Source organism: Diceros bicornis, chromosome 5, assembly GCF_020826845.1.
Source record: "Diceros bicornis minor isolate mBicDic1 chromosome 5, mDicBic1.mat.cur, whole genome shotgun sequence".
In the NCBI taxonomy this organism is placed as follows: Eukaryota; Metazoa; Chordata; class Mammalia; order Perissodactyla; family Rhinocerotidae; genus Diceros; species Diceros bicornis.
In genome coordinates, this window is record NC_080744.1 from 35,195,649 (window position 1) to 35,207,500 (window position 11,852).

At 44.5% G+C, this 11,852-nt stretch overlaps 1 protein-coding gene across 1 annotated transcript in view; it reads left to right on the forward strand.

The window, feature by feature from the left end:
- Positions 1 to 2,249, forward strand: part of CDIN1 (CDAN1 interacting nuclease 1) — a 280,480-nt gene extending 278,231 nt beyond the window's left edge. The window contains exon 11 of the mRNA XM_058541179.1: positions 2,106 to 2,249. Within this exon, the coding sequence (XP_058397162.1) occupies positions 2,106 to 2,145 (40 nt within the window). The 3' untranslated portion in view covers positions 2,146 to 2,249. The remainder of the gene's footprint in view (positions 1 to 2,105) is intronic.
- Positions 2,250 to 11,852: the final 9,603 nt, after the last annotated feature.

The following is an 11,852-nucleotide window of genomic DNA, read 5'->3' on the forward strand; positions in this document are numbered from 1 at the left end:
AGTGACCTAGATTGGCTCTGTGTTTGGATAGAAATAATCCTCCCAATATATCGCCTAGGTCCATGCACAAGGTTTCATCAATATCTTAAACATTTCAATTCTATTGGATTTCAAAAGGTAAATGGGTTGACACAGCCCAAGAGCCTACTTCTGTGTGAGTGTGTTTTGGAGAAATGCTTTGGACTTAATGGATCTGCCTGAAATACACAACAGACACCCAGAATAGAGGAGGGGAGAAAGGAAATTCAGATTAACTCTGGGAGAGATGAGGAGAAAGGGGAAGAGGGAGCTAGAGAGAAAAGAAGGAGAAATGGAGAGAGGAGGAGGGAGGGAGCAAAGGAGAGAGGAGAGGGAGGGAGAGGCAGGAGGATAGAAGGAGAGAGACAGAGAGATTTTCACACGTGCAGACCAAGAGCTTCGAAGCCTTCGACCCCGACCCCCAAGCGCATCTCACAAAACAGGTTGGGCTCGTATTTCAGGCCGTCTCCCTGCCTGCGTCCGCGGTCCCCGGGGGCCTAATTCACTCCTGCCCTCTCCGCACAAAGACATTCGAACCTGGGAAAATAATTGCATTAGAGCAGATTACTTATAACCGATAGTTATCCGTCTTTTTCTGTTGGACAGAAGTCTATTAAACTCAGCACAGCCATTACCAGCTGAGCTCTAGAGCGCGCCTTCATTAAGAAAATTAAAATCATACTTTTGAATCTAAGCAAAGCCTGCGCAGGTCTCAAGAGCCGGTGTCAAACCCCGACGTTCTCGTAGACTCGGTTTTCCCTCGAATCAATCTCTGCTTTTTGGATACTGTAGGTCAGGGTGAAAAGATTGAGTGTGATGACGGTTACTCGAAGATGGGGATGCCTGCGCTCTGAAAGTACCATCTTTCTATCTTTCTTCCCAGTCTTTCCATCCTCCCCCCACCGTCTTTCCTCCGGTGAATCTTTTCTCAGGTCCTTTCCAGTTAAAGGCATCACACCTGTGCAGGCGTGGCCCAGGATTTGGGGATGGTGGGGGTCGCTGAGGCAGAGGGTGGGGGACAGCGGAAGGTGTGGGTTCAGGGCCCGGGAAGCCGCGGGGGTGAACTTCCCCAGCTGACGTCTGCTGCCAGAGGCCCGCTCCCAGGGCACGTGTTTCACATACACAGACACACACACCCTAGTGCGGGGGCAGACCGTCCCTCTCCACTGCATTTCACACTCGCTCCGGGACCAACGGGGTCTATGAGCCTTTGGCCACCGGGAACGGGAGCCTGGCCCCAGGACTGAGTAGGCAGTTGCGCGTGTCCGGGACCCGGGAACCTGCGTCCCTCTGGCCAGATCTTCGGCCTCTGGGGGCCTCTTTGGGTTTCCTCCTAGGTTTGGTAGGAGCCTCAGCTCGCGATCCCCCTTGGGGACTCGGGGAGGAATCCGCCCGGCTTCTCGCCTCTCCTGCGCCCCAGCGAGGGGAGGAGGGAACAGGTGGAAAGCGCAGGCTAGGTGGAGAGGGGGGGTGCGACACCCTACCTCCCCTCCTGGTAGCCTCAGGGTAACATCTCCCATTGCTCCAGCGGAGGTGGGATCTCCAACTCCACTTTCAACTGGAAACATCACCCGGCAGGAGAGCTATCTGCTCAGTTAGGAGGGGGGCGCGTTTGCATTGATTTTCTGTGGCATCTGGAAATTTGCAGGGCTTGGAGAATAATTTTTAGCATGGTTTGGGGTTTTTTTGTTGTTGTTAGCCACTGCCCTTCGTTTCAGCATTTTGCTTTTTTAAATGTTAATTACTGTGTATTTCTCTGAAAGGTCTGCTGCAACTCGGGGATCTAAAGGAAAACACAACGGCTTTTGAATATTTTGGGGGTGTCCTTTCCTAGGGCTCTAGGAGCCGAGAGGCGCTGCTTCCATTTTTGTCAGAATGCCCAGTAATACAGTTCTCACCCCTCTTTCTCTATGTCTAATGAGGGCTTTGAGGTTTATTAGGGGAAAATAGTACACACACACACACACACACACACACACACCCTCAGAACTCAAATACAGGATTAGGTGGAATTTACTTGAAAGTGTATAATATTGTTGTTCCTTGGCAAGTATCTAATTCTCTTTTTCATAATTTCTATTTGACAGAAAAGCCTACAAAATTCAAGTGATGAAAGTCGGCGAATAGATCTGGACAAGCAAACATCTTTTACATCTCCACAGCTTTCAACTCGCTAAATTGATGGATATTAAAAATGTTTTTTCCCGGAGAAAAAGAAAATAAAACAAATGCACCTTCACTGTTGTTAGTGTTTTCTTCTCATCAAATGTAGACACATCATTTGGTTACTTTTTCCTTTGTAGCAAAAGATGAGGAAATCAGAAATGAACAGCAGCCTTTTAACAGCAGCAAATCCAAGACTTTTGAGATGGTTTTCTTTGCTTCTGTTTTCCTTTCTTTGTCCTTAAAGCAAAACAAAAACAAAGATAAAAAAGGAAGAAACACCATTCCTGGTGGTGAGTTTATTTTGTTGCCATAATAAAGAGGTGGAGACAGTTAACAGCTATTTGAGATGATAATGCTTTGTGATCCCATTCTTTTAATCATAATCTTCAAGTGCTATAAGATTAATGGCAAGAGGTGTTTTTGGTCACTTCCTAAAGACCCTTGCATTAATTTACTTAGAACATTGACCAGACTGTCAACGTCTCCAAATTTCATTAAGTCCAACTGAGACAAATACAATGAGATTTTCATGTTTTCTTCATCTATGAGAGTCTCTTATTGGAAATATTTTTATTTGGATTCAACTGCAAGGGGGGACACTTGCTTCCTTTTCTTTTTTATAGGTAGATATATAAAATATGTGTTATATTCACATATATACGTATACATTTAAATGAACCAATATTGTTTGCAGATAACTTCCATTCCACTTGTGAGCTTAATGAAGTCCTTTCAAAAAGTCAACTCTAGTGACAGGCAGCAGATTCTGCTTCCCCTAGACCAGGATTTATGTTTAAAGTAAATTTGAACGCACTAAACTTCTTCAAAACAGACAAAAAAAAAATAATGAGAACAACTAGGAGTATAAATATTTAACTTTACCTTAGCTGTCACAATAGCCCCAGCAATTCTTCAAACACAACCCGACTGAGGCATCACTCCACTGGCTCAAAGACTCGGGCTGCCTCTGCCTTGCCCTAGGAGCTCTCCTTCCCTGAAGTCCCTGGGTCCCCGTCCAGGTCCCGGAGCGGCCCCAAAAAGGGGAGTTGGAGAAGGCATGACACGGGGGCTTCTGGGGAGAAGCGAGGGAAGAGAACGGATTTTTAAACCAGCAGGTCCTGGTGCTCTGGCAAGACATGAACAAGAGATGTACCCTTCCCCCGCCGTGCTCCCTGCCCGGTCTTCCTTCCCCCGCGCCTCACGTCTGAGAGCTGTTTTCACAAAATCCCGCAATCCTGGAGGTTAAAAAGCAAACCCCCAGACTCCTCACAAACTAAAGTCGTTCCGCATGGCAGATTTACACTCTTTATGTGGGGTCTAGCAGTGGGCAGAAGACTTTTCCGAGTCAGGGCTGCTTTGCCAGCGCCTTTCCCAGGAGTCGAGGCTGGCGGTGGTGTCGGTGCGTCTGCCAGCCCGAGATTGCCCCGGCTCTCGTTACCTGTGCGCCCTCGCCCTAGACCGCTCATAAATCCCATGCAGATTCATCGGGAAGCCGAGCAAACGCCTCTTTGCACGGAAACAGTTGAAAAATAACCCAAACACTCTCACATCGTACCAGTCCCTCACCTTGTATTTGACGTAAAGCAACAGAATAAGATCAAGTGTCAAAGACATTGGCGGTTTATTTTGGTGCACTTCAGCCACCCTTTCCGTTTCCAGCAAAACTGAGACGCACGAGGAAAGAAAGAACAGGCACACGAGGAGAAAAGACTAGTGTGTGCGTGTCTGTCTGTGTGTGTGTGTAGGTAGGTAGGTACGGTGACAACTTTTAAATACATTCTCTATTTTGGGGGGAAAAAAATCGGACAGGGGCCAGTATTTGTGGGGGAGGAAAGGGTCATTCAAAACAGGCAACTGTCTGAATTCCGAAAGCAATTCCTTGGGACTTTGAAACAGTGCGAGTTCCCCGGGAGTTTAATTTTGTGAGGCTGCAAGATATTGTTTTGTATTGGCCTCTTTCCTCATCAGATATCCATTTTTAAAAAACTTCTACAGCATCTATTAAAAACATTTCCTTGGACTCAGAATCTGCGGTTCGGCAGAAACAAACCACAGCAAAAACCCAGAGAATAAAGAGATTTAGAAAAAGAACATGTGTCCCTTTCCTAGTCATTTGATAGTTTATTCCCCGAAGGCCAAGCGAAGGTGGGGGTTCCTTCGTATTTTATTATTATTATTATCATTTATTCATTTAAATGTTCAGTCTTGACAAGCTATTCCCCTGCCGCGGGGTTTTGCTGCAGAACAGAGGTGGGGGTGTTGGAAGCAGTTAGTGAAGGGGGGCGGGGGGCGCAGAAAAACAGGATTTGCTTCGCAGGGGGCTGACCCGCAGCGTTCTACTCCGCAGGCCAGCAGGGGGCGCTCTGATGTTATCTCTGGACGAGACGGCCGAGCGGCTCAGAGCTGCAAGACAGGCTTTGCAGTTTCACGCAGCTGCAAAAGGAAGGGGAGGAGGGATTGTAGCTCCTAAACCCTCAACAGCTATTCCACTTGGGTTATTTACCCTCTGTTCGAAATGTACCTACGTCTCACTTTACCCACCCACTCCACTTATAGTGCACGCCCCTCCCCATCAACCTCTTTTTATCTGCATCTACGCAGCACTTGTATAATCCCTCTCCCTAGCCTTGAAATATACTTTAATGCAACTTATTAAATACGACGATGAATAGTCAACATTTTTTTCGCCTGTTAGTTCCGCTGATCCAAGCAGGATTTATTTGCAGATCTCACATCCCGGAGCCATAATGCGTGATTTTTTTTTCTCCTTAAATAAAATTGGTCAAATGTTGACAACCTTTAAAGCCAATCTAACAACTCAAGATTAGTGATGGGAAACTAATGAGAAAATATCAGATCGCCCGGCCTGAGGGCTGCCAATTAAATCTTCGCTGATTGAAAAATAAAAGCGGACTTGGGGTGTGAGCCCAGCTCAACTTCAACTATTAATTTAACATGTTGCCGGGGTCCCTGGCTTCTCTCCTCTAAACTGCTTCCCGTAATAGAGCTTCCTCCTCTCTCCTCTCCCAACCTAAAAGCCAAATGTTATTTCTCGGAATATTTCAAGAGGTCCAAATCAGGATGATCATTTCTTACATGGTAAATATTAGGCCTTTAAGCAATATGATTTAACTAATTAGAAAATTTACATCATTAAGTCTCAGGGAGAGAAAAAAGAGAAACAAATCTGCCAGTCATTTTAAAGGAGACAGGCACTATTGAAGTGTGAAGAAATCGGCTCTAATTCAAAAAGGCAATCGGGCAGAAAAAGCCCTCAACATTACCCTGCTAGTTATTAATCAGAAGGGCTCTCTCTCCTCCCCACACCCCCTCCTCTCTTAGCACTGAGTTTAAGTTCGTTTTTTTGCCAATGGCCCATGTCATATTTATATTGAGGTTTTGTCTGCTAAAGGATTAAAATTTGAAAATGTTTCAATACGAAGAAAACAGAATCCTCAAAGGGAAAAACAGTCAAAGAATCACCTCTCTTCCAGACAAGTAAACCTGTCGTGATAAACAATTCTCACCCCCTCTTTATTTTTTTTCATTCTTTCTTTTTTTCTCCCCCCATTAAGTTCCTATTTTGAAACCTGCTCGGTGAGAACTAGATAAAGTCTTTGTGTTTTGCTCCCCTCCCCCTCCTTTCTTGAACCCCTCCTTCCTCCAAAGCGAGAAACTTCGACTGAAAGCAGAAAAGTACTAATACATTAACAAAGCCCCACTCACTTGATAAAAAGACCACGGTCTAGGCTTACATGTCAGGAATCTAAGGGAAAGGGGATCAATCTGGTGGGTCTACAGACAAAAGATGAGGAACTAGAAATTTCCCCCACTTATATTATCTGAGAGGGTGTCCAGTTAAAGTGAAGAAGAAAGGCAGGTAGGTGAGAATTATTTTAAAGTGCATTGGGGTGTTGTGTGGCTTTTTCTCTATTCCCCCCTTCTCTATTCAGCTTAAAACAGCAGCCTCATTATATCTAGGTGCCCCTTCCCATCATCCTGTTACGTAAGCCCTTGGTACACCACACACAGAGCCCTCTCCCTGGTCTTCTCATTCCCAGCAAATTAACTGAAGACAGAACTGCAAAGGAACTTTGTGAGTAGTTCCATTTGGAAACTCAGGCCCTTCCCGGCATCTCTGAGGACTTGTTTTTAAACAGACGTGGAGCTGAAAAAAAATTTAATAGCAAGCCTTAGATATTCAATTTCCTTTCATTATTATTTCTTTTTCAATTACAAAGAGGTCCCAAAGGCTCATTTTTCTGCCTCACCCTATTCTTCTCTTACTAAGTTCCATTCTAGGCTCATTTTCTTACCTTCCTCTCTGCCTTACATTCTGGAAGTTTGACTACCTTGCTTCCCACCAAGTCCGTGGGCCTGGAATTCTCAAGACTTTGGGCTTCTGCGGGCCTGGAGCAGCTCTCCAACGTTAGTTCAATGCCACTCTCCACCTTACCAGATTTCAGCTTTGCAGAGGAGAGCAGTAGCAGACTTGGGCTATTAACACACCGCAGTTAATTCTCTGCGGGAACTTTTACTAGGTGGGACGTGTGGAAGGAGAAAACATCTGTAAACAGTGAGGGCTCTTGAGGGCGGGGAATGAGTTCTGACATAGAGACCAGAACACATATAAAATATGGCACAATTTGTAAAAGAACCAGTTCCGAGTTAAATTTTGGGGAAATAAGGAGAGGAAAGAGAAAAGGGGGTACATTGGGAAGAGTTTAGAGTGCTCCCCAAATGTAGCTTCTTTTCTGACCATCACAGAGCAGATGGGAGTCGAACTGCTCCTCTTCGAGAAAGATCAGAGTAAAATGGACACTTCTGTCACTTTCAGGAGGCGGGACACAGAGAGGTGAAAATATACAAGACAATGGCCTCTGGGCTGGAGGGCTCCCCTGGCGGGTTCCCCACCCTTTGCCCCGTCCCTCTCGCAATCCTCCTTACCTTTGTTGCTGGGATTTGATCTGACACACTGGATGTTCCTGGGCTAGGTTGTTTGAGAGGAAAGAGACCACGAGGATCAACCGGTCTCCTCCTGTATCTACTCCGAAGCCAAGAAGCATTACAATAAAATTTACACCGCCTTTAACACCTCACAAGTAAAGCATTAAAATTCTCTTTAATTGAGAAAATATTGATTTTTAAGTCTAGAAAAAGCGAAATCGTAATTTAGCTGCAAACTTTCAGGCGAGAATATAGTGTATTATGTCGCAGTATTATGGATCCACCCTTTATACCCACGCAACATCACATCTTTAATTGCGCTACTTTATGAAGTGATAAAGACAAAAGATAACCCGACTTAGGCAAACGCTTAAAAAAAAAAAGAGGACCTAGAGTAATTTCCTTTTCCAGTTATTTATAAAAGAATTCCTTTTTTTTTTTTTGGAGCAGGAAAAAAAAAATAAAAAAACCGCCCAAAGGGGAGGAAAGAAATAAAAAGAACGGAAAACCACAGACCAGTCTAAAAGCAACTCACATTAGCAAATCCGTTGATATTCTTTACCAAAGGAGGAATGAAGCCAACACATTTAGAGAAAATGCATTCACAGGCAAAATTGCATCCTCCTTTAAACGAAACAAACCTGGGTCTATTTTCTCACTTTACTCCCCGATCCTTTTTGGGGGGAGGGGGGCAGAATCCATTGGTGGACAGGGAAGGGAAAGAAAATCAGGCTTTCTATGTTATTTCTGTATCGGTTTTTGGTATTATAGAGGAGTAAAGAAGTTTTTGTGTGGTGGTTTTTCATTGATCAGTCACTCTGAGCTAATGTAATTATCCTCATCAATAGGAGGCTGCAGAGAGAATCATTATGTGGGTGACATTGATAAATGATCGCCCAGGAACGGCCCTCTCGCGGGCAACCCCCACATCTGACCCTCCCACACACACAATGTAGTCATAGAAACACCTAGAGAACCTCGACACCGCCGCGGAAGGGGCAGCAGAGGGAAGAAAAGCCTCGGGCGGCCGAGGTGGGGGTGGGGGCGACTGGGGGTGGCCAGTCCCAGCTCCCAACCAGTTCCAACGACAAAAACAGCCAACCGCGGGGAGAGAGGAGGGCGTACGGGAGGGAGAATCCCCCGTCCCAGCAGCAAACCCTCGCACAACAAAGTGAAAATCCGCCCTCCAGACGGACCCATTCCTCCACACCTTCTCCCATGTGTGACCTCACTACCAACAACATCTGATGTTTGCCGAGACGCACATTCAAAGAGGTTTCTCCCAAGGAGTTAAATAATTAGGTTACAAAACCTGTAGGCATCTCATTCTCAAGCGGGTCCCCCCGTTCAAAAAAACCCCAAACAAACAACAAACACAGCAAATCCATCTGAACAAAGGCAGCAGCTGGGCGACCCCCCCCAACACACACACACATTTCCCCTCTCCCCAAGTTATTTACCGGGCGACCCTTTCCTTTCTCTTCACCTCCTAACCCAGTGCCTCTGATTATGAGATAATGGATTTTGCGATTGTTCCTGTCAAGGGAAAAAAAAAATCCCCACCGAACCCCACGTTTTCATCTTTTGACTGTTTTATTTAAGCCAATGGGAAAGTATTGAGAGCAGTAATTGATTCATAATGATCCATAAATCGATGTCGGAAAGCGGGGGCGGGGGTGGAGGTGTATGAAAGAGTAACGGTGGGGGGGGTGATGATGCTGTTTGTTTATTTTATTTCTAAATCTTCAACTAAAGTAGCTCTGACACTGTTGGGGCTGGAGGGGAGGAGCTGTTGGGCTCTGCTGGATCATCCATCATCGCTGTCACCCAGAGTCTGCCCCGAGGAGCCGTAGACGCAATCTCCCTTCTGTCTCTACACCGAAACTATTAATATTAAAACCTCCCTTCAAACAGTGCCCCGACGGTCTCCATTCTCGTCACAATCTGACCGACCTCCCCCATCAGACCCGCATTTCCCCTGCGCCGCAGCTTCCTCCCAGCCCCGGCCCGACGGAGGGAGCTCGACGACCGCGCGCGACACCCCTAGTTGATGACCGCAACTGTTAGGTGGCCCCCGTCCCACCCCCGTCAATTTGAAGTACGTCTGTCTACTTCTGTCTAACACACGCGCGCAAAGCGCAGGCCAGGTGAGGGCGGAGGCAGCGGGCGCGGAGGGGGAGAGCCTGCACGCCCCCTGGCCCTGCCTGCCCTGCCCTGCCTCCTCCCAGGCTCCCCGGACGCACGTCCGCACCAGCCCTGCTCGGTGGGCGGCGGGAGGCGGAGGCTGCGAAGCAAGGACCACTCGGGACAGCCAGACACCCAGACACCGGCCCTTCTAACACAGGGGCAACTTGCAGCGGAGGTCCAGGCTCCTTATCAAATTGCTGGCCTGCAAGACTAATGGGGAACTTGTGGAGGATCCCTGTCCAGTCCCTTTGAAGGAAGGTCCCTCCTCTGACAGCTGCTAGAGATATTAGCCACATTTCCCTTCCCAAATCTGCTCCGGGTTAACAGGCCTACGGGGGCGGCAGGGGGCGAGGAGGCCAGGAGGATCCTGATGGACTCTTTTCTGCAAATCTGACTAGAGTGAGCTGGGGGGGGGGGCGCTGACCCGAAGGGGTGCTGACCTGGGGGGTGGGAGGGAGAAGGGGTGGATGGAAGATACAGACTTTCCTGGTCTTTTCTCTCTTTTTCCTTTAAAATGCGGCTTCTTGCTCAATTCCCAACCCTTAACAGATGGCGACTGCAGTTCTCTCAGAATTTCTTAAAGAAAGGGAAACCTTTGGAATTTATTTCTGCTTTTGCTTTTCCATATAAATAAAAAGTGTTTTTATATTACTCTTGTTTTGGAGAACATAAGCAATTTTATTCAGACTACAGTATTTCCTTTAACACTATATGGTTGTCAAAACACCATTCCCAGTTTCTTTGCTTTTGACAGCTGAGTCTTTCTTAAATATACCCAAATCGGAACTCTTTATACTAAATAGTAAACCCGAGATAGGAGCAAGTGCTTTCCGAGGTGGTATAAAAAAAGCATTATAAAAATTGGACAGCTCTAACACCCACCTCTCTGTCTTAGCATATTGGGGTGGGGGGGCAAGGAAATGTAAACAAATATTATTACAATTATTATTCATCTCCAAATATTTCAGAGGGTTAAGGTTAACATGATAGGACATGGGGTTGTTGAAAAAACTAAGCCTGAGATGATTTTACTCATTAAAACCAAGGGTAAAGAGCTCTGGGATCTAAACTATGATGAAATTAAATAGCAATTTCATTAAACACTTCCTAAACATGAGCCAATCACCAAGTAAACTCTTGAGCATTTATTTTACTGAGAGGAAAAGAAGAAAAACTTTGCCAAAAAATTTTTTCAGCTGACGTGAGAGTTAGTTTATAATTGAAGAAGTAGTCAAAGTTTACCTAAACTAAAAACATACGAATATTTAAATTTTGCAAAAAAAACTCCATGTGGAATGGGATAACACAAATGAGAGGGAAGCTCTCTCTTTTCCAAGGGGCACAGAATTTCTCCATGAACAGTTACTTTGTGTGAGAAGTGCTATTTCTGTGTTTAAAAAGCAACACATTAACTAAATGGATAAACATATTTATAAAAATTCTACCTAGCTACTTATAATTCAAAACAATGGAAGTTTATTTCCTTGTTCATTTATATATAACTTCTATTAATGCTGCCTTTAATGGAAAGATGGAAGGACCCCAAATAAGATACAACTATGGATTTCTTCCAAGTTTGCAAAGATAATGAACTATTTCTCTATCAAGTTGATCTCATACAACCAGCTAAAGTTTATGATATTATCCGTTCTAAACATAGGATTCAAAATTTAGTTATTACAAAATTCCAGGATACTACATTTATTTGAAAATTTGAAGGGGCATGCAAATATCGCACACTTTTTTTCACTTTGCACACTTTTGCAGTCATTGTGCAGTATCAGTAAGCTAATGACACGGATTTCCAGCAATGTTGCGTGAAATTTTGAAAATGTCATTATATTGCCTGTTTTGTTGTTGTTTTGAAAAAAATTTAAATTTAGTCACAAAATTGTCACACTAGCGTGCCTACACATGGAGGTGTCTGAAATAAAAAGACATCATAATATAATTCATATTAAATATTAATGATTAAGTAATCTTTTCAACTCAGGATTTCAAACTCCATAGAAGTTGTTTACTCATCTAGGAATATCTATATGTAAATCTTAATTTACATATTCAACAGTATTTTAGTAAGACAGAGAAAAAACACAGGCAGATGAATTATCTTGAGCACAGACGTTAGTTATTTCTTATGATGTAAAATTAACCCTGAAAAAGCCCTTTATTCTGGCAGACGCTGAACATGAAAATCTTTACCTTAAAGTATTTTTTTTAACATCATGCATCTAAAAAGGAGGTTGGGCGTGCTGAAGGTGATCTTTCAACCTAGCTCATAACATACACACACAATTTCATACCTTTAGATGTTTTCTGCTGGTAGAATTTATAGGCCAAATATACACTGAAAGGCTACAGATGGTTACCTTAAAAATTGTTGGTAAGTTAAGTTTCAAATATACTCAACTCCTGGGGGGAAAACCATCACCTACGTTTAACACTATGCACAGTGGGCATTGTGCAATCTTGCCTTAAAACTATTAAAAACACAAAAGCCTAACAAAAAATCAAAAATGAAATATTTATTACCG